The 13,292-nt window shown below is 37.7% G+C and overlaps 1 protein-coding gene across 3 annotated transcripts in view; it reads left to right on the top strand.

The window, feature by feature from the left end:
• Positions 1 to 13,292, top strand: part of ADAMTS12 (ADAM metallopeptidase with thrombospondin type 1 motif 12) — a 422,633-nt gene that overhangs the window by 274,673 nt on the left and 134,668 nt on the right. For 2 of the 3 annotated variants that reach the window (XR_009549943.1, XM_060191210.1), the window contains exon 13: positions 10,657 to 10,797. Coding sequence is in view for 2 of the 3 variants with exons in the window: in XM_060191210.1 (XP_060047193.1) it covers positions 10,657 to 10,797 (141 nt within the window). In the remaining variant the exon portion in view is untranslated. The remainder of the gene's footprint in view (positions 1 to 10,656; positions 10,798 to 13,292) is intronic. The other variant, XM_007535890.3, reaches the window with a different exon arrangement.

Raw genomic sequence — 13,292 nt, 5'->3', positions numbered from 1 at the left:
GTTGCAAGGCAGGTGAAGGAGGTCTCTATAACCCCCACCTATCAATTTCTGTCAACCTATCAATTTCTGTGTGTCCTATCCAATAAAAAGGAAGGGGAGTGGGAGTCAGGCAGTGGCACAGCTGTTAAGCGCACGTTTTGTGAAGAGCTGTGCCACCGGTTGCTTCTGTTCTCTTTGGTCTATGCTTTTAAGAGAGTCAACATATCAAAGATTCAGCATGTGTATTAAAAAGGCTTAGTCTGTGCTTTAAAAATTTTGAGACATACAATCAATTTTTCCCCTCTCATATTACTTAAATTGTTGTAATTTAACTTAAAAAGAGTTTGGTTGATGGCTGTTGCTGAGCATAAAAGAAGAGATAACCACTCCTAAAGGGAGGAGTCACACCAATCTAGGCATAAAGAAACAATGGCTTGTGCTATATCAGAGAAATATCCAATCGTTTAACTAAAGCTTAGTACTTAGGTAAAAGAAGGACTGGGAATTAATAGCTGGTCAGTATATGTACTACATGGTCAGCATTACTAATTCTAGAATGTGCTTGAACTGGAGAGGCTAAGTAGAGCACAGTAGCAAAACAACAGTAAAAGTTATGGGGAAAGGACACCAAAAAACTGGTGGATACATGAAAAAGTGATTTATATGACTACAAATTAATAGGAGTGTACATAAACACCAATCCCACCACCAAAAGATTGTGTCCCATCCCATCTTCGCCCTCCCCCCCCCCTCCCCGGGCATCCTCTATTTCTTTTAATAGTGTCTTAAAGTTTTCCTTGAAAATGTCCTTTACATCCTTTGTTAGATTTATTCCTAGATATTTAATCTTTTTAAGTTCAATTTTGAATGGTATTGCTTCCTTCAGTTCCATTTCTTCTGACCTATCTTTTGCATAAATGAATGACACGGATTTATGGGTATTGGTTTTGACGTTTCTCTCTTCCTTTATTAGATGCTTTTCTTTTCTAGAATAGCCAAGTAATTCCTCATTTAGGATAGTTTTTTTTTTCTTCTGTCTGAATGTTTAAATCCTACTAGTGCTTGGTAGCAGTGAGGTATCTTGCAAATGTGTAAGGTTATACATGAGGTCATACCACAGTCAATTTTTCTTGGCCATATATGCTTTGAGAATACCTTTGAGGGATTATTGAAAACTGGGTCCCTTAGGAAACAGATCAGAGACAGAAACTGGCATGTGGGAAAACCATAATCTGGGAAGAAAAAGAAAGAAGTGGGACTGAATATGACCTGGGGCTATAGTTTGAGCAAAGGCTTTATGCAGTCCCACAAGGAGCACTGAATGGAATGGACTTTAAGAATGGCCAGAATCTGGTCATTGCATATGGTCTCCCCCAAACCTCCCCAAAATAATGTGTGTAGGGGCTGGGTGGTTGCACACTTGGGTAAGTGCACATATTACAGTGCACATGGATCTGCGTTTGAGCTCCTGGTCCCCACCTGTAGGGGAAAAGCTTTGTGAGTGGTGAAGCAGGTCTGCAGGTGTCTCTCTGTCTCTCTCCCTCTCTTTCTCCACTCCTCTCAATTTCTGGCTGTTTCTATCCAATAAATAAATAAATAAATATAATTTTAAAAATTTAAAAAGTTTCATTTTTCTTTAATAAGAAAAATGTGTGTGAAAAACCTGGGAATACTGACTGAGGGCAGGATTTCCAGGCCAGTGGTGGAGGAAGTATACAGGAAGGGAAAAAGTGGAACCAAGGCAGAGAATTACAAGTCATATATAGACTGGCAACAGACTGCTGGAAAAAGTACAATGCAGATAACAGAGCAGCTGTGAGTTTCATTTTTTCCCTCTGAACCCCACCCAAGACTTCAGAGGGACCCAGCTACAAACAAGGAGACCCTTCTGTGAAGTCAATTTCATTATCAAGATTCCAAGATTAGCAGAGAGTCATCCAAAGGAGGTTTTTGGTTTTGTTTATTTGTTTGACAAAGGTTTTCTTTTTTTTTTTTTTCCCCCAAGGGGGCTGGAGCTCTTTCTGATCTTTCAACTGCCTTGACCAATCTCTGTCTCTGCTGGGGCTGTGAGAATAGTCTCCTTTGATTAAATTTCTTTCTTCCTTCTACATATTTAATTTCTCTTGCTTTTTACAATTTTCTTTTTGCTTTGTTTAGGAAGAAGGGGTTTTGTGTAGCCAACTTTGAGTAGTCTACTCGGTAAGGTGATGTTTAAGTGGTTTTTTTTTTTCTCTTTTTTCATTGTTGTTTGTTTGTTTTCCTCTCTAACCAAAATTAGCCTTTGTTGCTGTTGCATTGCATTTACTGGTGAGTGTCTGTGCACTCTATTGTGGTAGTAGCATTTTTTTTTTTTTCTTTTTCTCTCTTTTATCCCCTTTTTTTTTCTTTTCTTTCTCCCTCTCTGATTTGAAAAATCTTAGCTTCTGCTCCTGTTTTTGCTGTATTCACTTGCACTTACATGTGATTTATCTTGTGTAAGAAGTCTGGTGTGGTAAGGGTTTTCTTTATCTTTATCACACTTCCCTTTTCTTCCTTTCTTTTCTCTTCTTCCTCACCATCTCTTGAATTTCTGTTTGGTGGTTGATTTTTCTAATTGTCTATTCTTGTTTTGCATTTTGTTGTTGTTTTGTTTAATTTTGGTTTTTTGTTTTCTTTTCTTTTTGGGAGAGTTTTTGTAGCTCACTAGTTTTGATCAAACTACATTAATCACTTCTGTTTCTATTGTTGTATTTGTTGAGGTTTGTGGTCTCCGTTGTTTGAGTGCTTTGATTTGGTGTGGCTTTTCCTTACACAATACAAAACTAAATGATGACAGCCAGGACACAAAACTACAAAACACACACACAAAATGGTCAAATCTAAAACAGTTAAATGAAATACAATGAATAAAGATGGGTGTCCAAAAGAAATTCCAGGTAAAACAGAAGCAACTAAAAATGAGGAAAATATCCAAATATTAATGATGCATTAATCACAGTAATGGAAAAAATACTATCAGAAACAGGGAAAAACCCAATTTGTCCCTGAAAGAAAATATGAGCTATCTCAATGTAGAGAACTGAAAGATGGAATAGCTGAGCTAAAAGGCCATTTACAAGAACAAGCTAATAATGTAACTGAACAAGGTAAAAAAAAATATCTGAACTGAAGAAGGAAGCTGAGGGGATGGAGAGCAGAATAAAAGAAGCAGAGAGCTCACCAAAATTAGCAACAAAATAGCAAATGACCACATCCAAAAAATGGGCAAAGTATATGAACAGAATATTCACGATGAAAGAGATCCAAAATGCCAACCAACATGAAAAATTACTCCAGGTCACTGATTGTCAGAGAAATGCCTATAAAGATAACAATGAGTTACCTCACCCCTGTGAGAATGTCATACTTCATACTTCAAAAAAAACAGCAGCAGCAACAAATGTTGGAGAGGTTGTGGGGACAAAGGAACCCTCCTGCACTGCTTGTAGGAATGTAAATTGGTCCAACATCTGTGGAGAGCAGTCTGGGGACCCTCACAAAGTTAGAAATGAACCTATGACCCTGTAATTTCTCTTCTAGGGATATATCCTAAGGACTCCATAACACCCAACCGAAAAGATGTGTATACCTATGTTCATAGCAGCCCAATTTCTAATAGCCAAAACTTGGAGTCAGCCCATTTTCCCAACAGCAGATGAATGGCTGAGAAAAGTGTGGTTATTAATACTACTCAGCTATCAAGAATTATGAACCCAATTCTCTAACCCATCTTGGATGGAGCTAGAATGAATTATGTTAAATGAGCTAAGTCAGAAAGACAAAGACTTATATGGGATGATTCCACTCATAAACAGAAGTTGAGAAAGAAAAACAGAAAGGGAAATGCAAAACAGAATTTGACTTTGTTTGGAGTATTGCACCAAAGTAAAAAACTCTTGGCAGAGGGGAAGGAGAGGGTAAGGATAGATTTTTTTGCTTCACAGTTGGGGGTATGGACACAGACCTTTGGGGGGTGGTCATGGTATTAATATACACTCCTATTAAATTATAGTTTTATAAATCACTATTTAATAAGTATGAGAAGGGAAAATGGATTGAATTTCTCAAACTTCTTGATGCATAGACCCCTGTTCTTTGTACATCTTTTTTCTACCTAAGCACTCAAGATTTCAAATTGGTAACCTGAATAAATTTTAATAGTGGGCTCAAATTTTAATACATTTTTAACAATGACTTTTTCTTTGAAATATTTTTTTTGTTTTCCATTTTTTAAATAGTTATTTATTTGATAGAGACAGCCAGAAATGAGGAACACAGGAAGGGGAACACAGAGAGTGAAGGAGACAGAGATACACTTGTAGCACTGCTTCACCACTTGTGAAGCTTTCCCCCTGCAGGTGGGGATTAGGGACTCAAACCTGGGTCCTTGTGCACTGTAACATACGTACTCAACCAGGTGCGTCACCACCCAGCCCCAATAATGGAGCTTTCTGAGATGATTGATATCTGGGAAACTTTCTAGGGAAGGAGCGACAGCATAATTTTTTTTGTAATTTTTATTATTTTTTTATAAAAAGGAAACACTGACAAAACTATAGGATAAGAGGGGTACAACTCCACACAATTCCCACCGTCAGAGCTCCATATCCCATCCCCTCCCCTGATAGCTTTCCTATTCTTTCATACTACCTCTGGGAGTATGAACCCAAGGTCATTGTGGGATGCAGACGGTGGGAGGTCTGACTTCAGTAATTGCTTCCCCACTGAACATGGGCGTTGACAGGTTGATCTATATTCCAGCCTCTCTCTCTCTTTCCCTAGTGGGATGGTGTTCTGGGGAATCGAAGCTCATATTAAACCACCTATAGTCAACCAGGGAGAACAGAAGCAACTAAATGACATAAGTCATAGTGAAATCTTATAAGATACAGAAAATCCTAACAATGGGATTTTCAAAGTTAACCAAATTTCCAAATAACTTTATTTATTTATTTATTTACTTTTTAACAGAGCACTGCTCAGCTCTGGCTTATGGTGGTGTAGGGGATTGAACCTGGGACTTGAAAGCCTCAGGCATGAAAGTCTCTTTGCATAACCATTATGCTATACCCCTGCCCTATAACTTTATTATAACTATCTATTGCCTTCTTAAACTTTAAGTCAATAGAAACCTTCCCTATTCCCTATAAAATTCATATTTATCCCAGTCCTGGAGTCTTTGGGTGGGGCTCGCTTTCCTACATACTTCTCTTGATTCATACCAATTGCTACTGTATCTGCTGAGTTCAACCTAATCAATGCAACCAGTACCACCTCGACATGTTTCACTTTGGATTATGTCCAAAGATGCCAGATGTAGAATGTCAACCCTCCAGCTTCATTATTCTGCCACCAAGTTGTAGATGCTACCATGACATCAACATGACTTCAACCTGAGCAGACAGCCTCAACAATGTGTCCTGAAACACCACCTCTCCCGAAACCTGCCCCACTAGGGAAAGAGAAAGTAAGGCTAGGAGTATGGATAGACTTGCTAACGCCCATCTTCAGTAAAGAAGCAATTATAGAAGCCAGACCTTCCACCTTCTGTAGCCCATAGTGATCCTGGGTCCATGCTCCCAAAGGAATAAAGAATAGGAACTTTTCAAGGGAGGGGGTGGGATAGGGACCTCTAGTGGTGAGAATTTTGTGGGATTGAACCCCTCTTACCCAATAGTCTTGTCAATATTTTCATTTTATAAATAATTTTTTTGTATTTGGTGAAATACAGTGCTTCAGTTTCATTCTTCTGCATGTTTCAACCCATTGTTTCCAACATAATTTGTTGAAGAGACTCTGCTTTTCCCATTTAATAGTCTCAGCCCCTTTATCAAAGATTAGATGTCCACAGGTGTGGGGGCTCACTTCTGGGCTCTCAATTCTATTCCACTGGTCAGTGTGTCTATTCATGTTCCAGTACCAAACAGTATTGATGACAATGGCCCTATAGTACAATCTGAGATCTGGGAGATTCCAAGTGGATCAAGGATTGGATGTTAGACCACAAACTATCAGATACTTAGAAGAAAATATTGGCAGAACTCTTTTTCGCATAAATTTTAAAGACATCTTCAATGAAACGAATCCAATTACAAAGAAGACTAAGGTAAGTATAAACCTATGGGACTACATCAAATTAAAAAGCTTCTTCACAGCAAAAGAAACCACTACACAAACCAAGAGAACCCTCACAGAATGGGAGAAGATCTTTACATGCCATACATCAGACAAGAGTTTAATAACTAGCATATATAAAGAGCTTGCCAAACTCAACAACAAGACAACAAATAACCCCATCCAAAAATGGGGGGAGGACATGGACAGAATATTCACCACAGAAGAGATCCAAAAGGCCGAGAAACGCATGAAAAAATGCTCCAAGTCTCTGTCAGAGAAATGCAAATAAAGACAACAATGAAATACCACTTCACTCCTGTGAAAATGCCATACATCAGAAAAGGTAACAGCAGCAAATGCTGGATAGGGTGTGGGGTCAAAGTAACCCTCCTACACTGCTGGTGGGAATGTCAATTGGTCCAAGCTCTGTGGAAAACAGTCTGGAGAACTCGCAGAAGGCTAGAAATGGACCTACCGTATGATCCTGCAATTCCTCTCCTGGGGATATATCCTAAGGAACCCAACATATCCATCCAAAAAGAAATGTGTACACATATGTTCTTGGCAGCACAATTTGTAATAGCCAAAACCTGGAAGCAACCCAGGTGTCCAACAACAGATGAGTGGCTGAGCAAGTTGTGGTATATATACACAATGGAATACTACTCAGCTATTAAAAATGGTGACTTCACTATTTTCAGCCGATCTTGGATGGACCTTGAAAAAATCATGTTGAGTGAAACTAGTCAGAAACAGAAGGATGAATATGGGATGATCTCACTCTCAGGCAGAAGTTGAAAAACAAGATCAGAAAAGAAAACACAAGTAGAACCTGAAATGGAATTGGCATATCGCACCAAAGTAAAAGACTCTGGGGTGGGTAGGTGGGGAGAATACAGGTCCAAGAAGGATTCAGAGGACCTAGTGGGGGCTGTATTGTTATATGGGAAACTGGGGAATGTTATGCATGTACAAACTATTGTACTTACTGTTGAATGTAAAACATTAATTCCCCAATAAAAAAAAGAAAAAAATTTTAAAGGGGGGGGAATGTAGGCAGTCCTCACTCAGTGACTAAGTTCTGTTCTTGAAACCCAGTTGATAAGCAAATATGTCAGCAAACAAAGAGCAAAAAAATAATGAGTGTTCTTGAGCAAGGAAGCTATCTTAAGTCAGGTAACAACTGAGGGATAATGCTAGAAATCTTACTATATATCTTAGAGTATATTACAAGAACATTTGGGGCTTAGGTAGAAAGTTTTCTTGTGTGATCTAATATATATTATAATGTATATTAGTTACATATACAATATATATTATATAGCCATATTGGGAGATTACAATTATAATTTTTCATATTTTATTTATTTTGTTTTACTAGCTACACAGAAAAAGATTAGAGACCTGCTCAGCTCTGGTTTATGGTGGCACTAGGGATTAGACTTGGGACCTTGGAGCCTTAGGCATGAAAATCTTTTGCATAAGCATTAAGATGTCCACCCAGACCCTTCAATAATTATTTCGTAGAACTTTTTTTTGTCTTTTTTTTATTTTTTATTTAAGAAAGGATTAGTGAACAAAACCATAAGGTAGGAGGGCTACAACTCCACACAATTCCCACCACCCAATCTCCATAACCCACCCCCTCCCCTGATAGCTTTCCCATTCTCTATCCCTCTGGGAGCATGGACCCAGGGTCATTGAGGGTTGCAGAAGGTAGAAGGTCTGGCTTCTGTAATTGCTTCCCCGCTGAACATGGGCGTTGACTGGTCGGTCCATACTCCCAGTCTGCCTCTCTCTTTCCCTAGTAGGGTATGTCTCTGGGGAAGCTGAGCTCCAGGACACATTGGTGGGGTCTTCAGTCCAGGGAAGCCTGGACAGCATCCTGGTGGCATCGTAGAACTTTTCATTGAAAAAAAGTAAGTGGCCATTTTAGACCAGCCAAAATTCCAGTCTTTATTAATATTTGCTTGTCTGAGTTTTGGTGGGAACTTTTTATTTCCTCCAACTGATCTAAGATTAATTATTAAACTGGGTGTCTTTTTTAAGTTAAACACTATTTGTTACAATAAACATTTTTAATATTTTTTAGTTTTAATTTATTTATTCCCTTTTATTGCCCTTGTTGCCTTTTATTGTTGTTATTATTGATGTCATTGTTGATAGAACAGAGAGAAATGGAGAGAGGAGGAGAAGACAGAGAAGCAGAGAGAAAGATATACACCTGCAGACCTGCTTCATTGTCAGGGGCTCGAACATGAACCATTTTAAGTTATATCTTTGCTTAATGTTTATTATTTCCTTTTTTGAAGTTATGTTAGTGATTATTTTATTTTATAAGAAGTAAAGAGATAAGAGTGCCACTTCTCCGGATGGAAATGGGAATAGAACTCAGGGCCTCACCACCCAAGCATGGCATGCTTCTACTTACACAGCCACTTAACCTGGTCACAAGGTTTAGTTGTTTGTTTTTTTTTCAATCTGGCATTAACTTCAGATATGTTTATCATATCCTCTTCTGCCTCTGCGAATACTTTGGTGCACCATTGAATGTCACTTGTCACTTAACAAAGCACAAATTAATGTACACATTCACCAAGAAAGAGGCCCTGGGTGACTGCTCTGGGCTATATCCATGGAATCAGACATGAAAGTGGATTTTAAAAGCTAGACTATTTCTGATAGTGAAAATCAGTTTGTCCCATAGTCACAAAATATGAATTAAATTGAAACTTTCCCTTGATCTAAGAAATATTTTTATCCTTCTAAGCAACTTTTGTCTTTGTTCATGGTAACGTGTGCTCTACAGGGTGCAACACCATCTAACCACAAAAGGCAGATAACTTAAGAGGCACTGCATTAAGAGCCTCAAGTAATACAGGTATATGGCTTGAAGAAGTCAAGCAGTAATTTTATTTTGCATAATAAGTGCTATTTGCTGTAAGTGAAAAAAACAAAACAAAACTTGAGAATGTATTCAGAAGGGCCAGACTTTTCTAAATCTGTTTATTGTGGGGACGGGCTGGTAGGTTCTTGTTGGTGTGATAAGCTAGTATAAACCTGACTGTCTCTGTTCAAAATTTAAAAGAGAAAGATGTTAGCAAAGGAAGATAATGTGATGTCATATGTGGTGCAATAGGTGCATTGTCTGAGAAAATTAACAAAGCAAATATGACTTATAGATATTACTATGCAAAATGCCATTGAATCATAGCCAGAAGACTTCAGGACAGGAAATGACTTGGGAGACATTGTAGAACTTCTTTCTCAATAGTATGGCTAGCTCTGTCACTGCCTAAACAAAAGCACCACCTGGAAGTAGTCTGCTTTCCCAGGAGGTAACCAAAGTTGCCAAAATAAAGGACTCGGTTAGGGCTCAGTATAAATTCCATCACCTCCACAGAGTTGAGTATTTTCACTGTATCAGACTGGGTTATCTGTTCTAATGAGTCCTTTGAGTCACTTGATTTTCTTTACCTTTAGCATTAAAATTCATTTATAATTCAGCTAAGTGAAACATGCAAAGTAATTTACTGGTGAACTCGTGCCCTCACCCTGTCTGATTAATCCTCTCACAGGAAGCATAGGTAACTGAGTGGGCTAATTGGACCAAAGATTGCAATTGTATTCTGTTCAAACAGGATGGTGGAACTTTTTTTTGGATAATAATATTAAGAAATACTCATTAAAATCAAAAGACAAAACTGATTTTTATATTTTATTTTTTTATTTTAATTGTATTGCCACCAAGCTTATTGATGCAGCTCAGTGCCAGCACTATGAATCCAGCACTCCCAGTGGCCATTTTTTCTTTTCTTTTTTCCTCCAGGGTTATTGCTGGGGCTCAGTGCCAGGACTAAGAATTCACCACTCCTCCACTCCTGGAGGTATTTTTTTTTTTTATCTTATTTGATAGGACAGAGAGAAATTAAGAGACGACAGATAGGAGGGGGAGGTAGAAAGGTAGAAAGACAGACACCTGCAGACCTGCTTCACCACTTGTGAAGTGACCCCTCTGCAGGTAGGGAGCCTGGGCTCTAACTGGGATCCTTGCACGGGTCCATGTACTTCATACTATGCACTTAGCCTGGTATGCCACCACTTATCCCCCTCCCCTTTTTTTAATTTGATAAAACAGAGTAATTGAGAGGGGAAGGGAGATAGAGAGAGAGAAAGACACCTTTAGACTTGCATCACAGCCCACGAAGTGTCCCCCCTTTGAGTGGGGGGCTCAAACCTGGGTCCTTAAGCATTGTAACCTGTACACTTAACTAGGTGTGCCACCCCCTTCCCCAGTTCAATAGCAGATTAAAGGCTTCACCACTTAATCAAAAGGGTTCAGCATTTTAAAAGCAATCTTTCATATTTACTTTGTTGTTAAACTCTTTAACTCCAAAGAGTCTATATTTCAGCATGTGTCACAGAAAGCCAAAAGATGGATACAAATGCAGGCCTACAGTATACACACAGCAAAGAATCCTGCTGAAAGGGCTCTAGAGCAAAAGCACTAATCTGTAAGAATTTGTCTCTTTTTCATTTCAGCACATCCTTGTGAGCTCTACTGCCGACCCATTGATGGACAGTTTTCTGAGAAAATGCTGGATGCTGTCATTGATGGTACCCCTTGCTTCGAAGGTGGCAACAGCAGAAATGTCTGTATTAATGGCATATGTAAGGTATTGGGTATGTTTACTTAATCTAAAACTTTATAAAACCATTATCATTACTAATGCAGCAAGTTGAGTATTATATTTCTTGTTTGTTTTCATGGCATTTGTATGTGATTTGTGTTTTATAAATAATTTGTAAGACAAGGCTTCTCAGCATTTGTCAAAATCATAATTTTGAGATGAATAATTATCGTCTGCTTCCCTCTTCATTTCTGTGATATTATTTTGGTAGTGAGCAGACTCAAACAGAAGAAGAAACAAATTAAAGGAAATTTTATTAAGAAAAGGCAACCCAGTGTACTTCAGTGGAGCTAAAATATTCACTGGCTACTTGAAAACAGAATAGTTAGATTTGAGGGAAAACTGGAATTAGTAATAGTTTTTATTTTGTTTTTTTACTCTTTATTATATTTAATTATTTATTGGATAGAGACAGCCAGAAATTGAGAGGAAAGGGAGGATAGAGAGACAGAGAGATACTTGCAGCCCTGCACCACTGCTTGTGAATCTTTCCCCCCTGCTGGTGGAGACCCAGGGCTCGAACCTGAGATCTTGTACACTGTAACATGTGCTCTAAACTAGGTGCACCACCCCCTGGCCCCAGTGATAGTTTGTATAGTTTTTCCCACAATTCACTTTTGCACTTACTTCCCCAGTGATTATCAGCATGATCTACTTAGGATGATTATATGATAGGTGGTAATAAGCCAGATTTTATGGTTTGTCTTAATTTAGTTTGTTTTTCTGATTTCTATTTTACTTTCCACATTTACTTCTTCATCATACTTATCTTGTAAATTATTTAGACCTGATTTGTTTGATGATTTTGTGTTTAAAAACCACTGAAAAACGTTTTACTTCTTGTGGTTTGATGTACAAGAAACTGATAAACATGTTGTAATACAACACCCAAATATGAATCTTAATTTAAAGATAAGTTATTTAATAAAGGAAAGGGAAAATAAGGAATTAACCTAAGTAACTAAAGTAAATAATGTTAGTAGAGAGTAGTGGATTATAACTCTACCCTTAAAATACGAATTCAGTGCCATTATTTATTAATGTTATAATTCTGTCTTACACACATATTTGTATGTGTGTGCTTTTACTAACAGATATATGAAAATATACCTAAGTATAAATACATATCTTTCCGAGACTTTTTTTTTCAAAAAATTAAGATTATTGTATTTTCACAGTATGGGTTGTAAAAAAATGATTAAATAAAATCAAATATGTGAAGCCCTCCATGAAGTCCCTGGCACTCATAAACATATAATAAATTGCCCCCCTTTTGCCACCAGTGTTGTCATTGGTGCCTAATGCCTGCATGGTGAAACTACCACTCCCCATGGAATTTCTTTTCTTTTCTTTCCTTTTTTTTTAATAGAGAAATTTAGATGAGAGAGGGAATACAGAGAATGAGATGAAGCAATCTGTCTGGAGCACTGTTTCACTACTACAGAGCTTCCCCTTTGCAGGTGGGTACTGGGAACTTGAACCCAGGTCTTCATGATAATATGTGTGCTCTTCTGGATGAGCCACTACCTGGCCCCTATATTTCATTTGATTTTAGGAATTTATCATTTTCTGGATCAGATACCCCTGTGAAAAGATCCTTCCATATCCATTCCTTGAAGTTGCCTATTGATTTATCCTTACAGTGAGTAACCCAAGCTTACTAGGTAACTTGATTATTCCTGTGAATAAACAAGCTGACAGTGAATCATGATTAGACTCTTAAATTTAAAGAACTCAGGCAGAATCCACTTTCAGATTCACTAATTATCATAACTACACAATCAATATTTTTTAAGTTAAATCTGTTCTTCATGTGGGAAAGTTTATTATTTTCTCCTTTAGGCTAGAATAGTCCCACCACTGTCTAGAACAGTGGTTCTCAAGCCTGTCTATTAGTCACCTTCACATACTAAAACCTACAAATATTTTGGCTCTTTCTTAAAGCTGTTAATTTAAAGTCTCTGGAGTTGGAGAATTGGTATTTTCAAAACTACCTGAGGTCATTGTCTTACACAGCAAAGTATAAGAAGTTTAGATATAGAGAAAAGAATGTATTGCTAAAATTTTCTTTTAAATCTAAATACATTTGCATGGTTAGAAGTAGCATGTTTAGCATGCAATGGGATATATAGATATTATGAGCAAAATATAGGAAGTTTTAGGTGCCTCTTCTGAAACCAGTTAAGTCAGTTTGACACAATAAGCTAGGCTCTCCCAGCTTGCCTTCTTTCAGGAAACCAGTTAAAGCTATTCGAAGCTAAAATTAACCACTTTCCCTTGCAGCACACTGAAAAACCAGTTCTGGTCAAATTTACTTTAATAGCCTAAGTGCAATTTATTTCCAAAGATTCAGGCTGTAGATATTTTCAGCTTTCTTTGTCCTATTCATTTACTATACTTTTTTTCCAAAGGGAATTAAACATGCATTGAAATGAAAAGATACATCATCAGAAACATATCTAATCCATCTTCTTTGTGGATATTAGA

The sequence above is a fragment of the Erinaceus europaeus genome, chromosome 5 (genome assembly GCF_950295315.1).
Source record: "Erinaceus europaeus chromosome 5, mEriEur2.1, whole genome shotgun sequence".
Classification (NCBI taxonomy): domain Eukaryota; kingdom Metazoa; phylum Chordata; class Mammalia; order Eulipotyphla; family Erinaceidae; genus Erinaceus; species Erinaceus europaeus.
The sequence above is the reverse complement of the archived record's forward strand: the minus strand, read 5'-3'. Positions and strand labels throughout refer to the sequence as shown.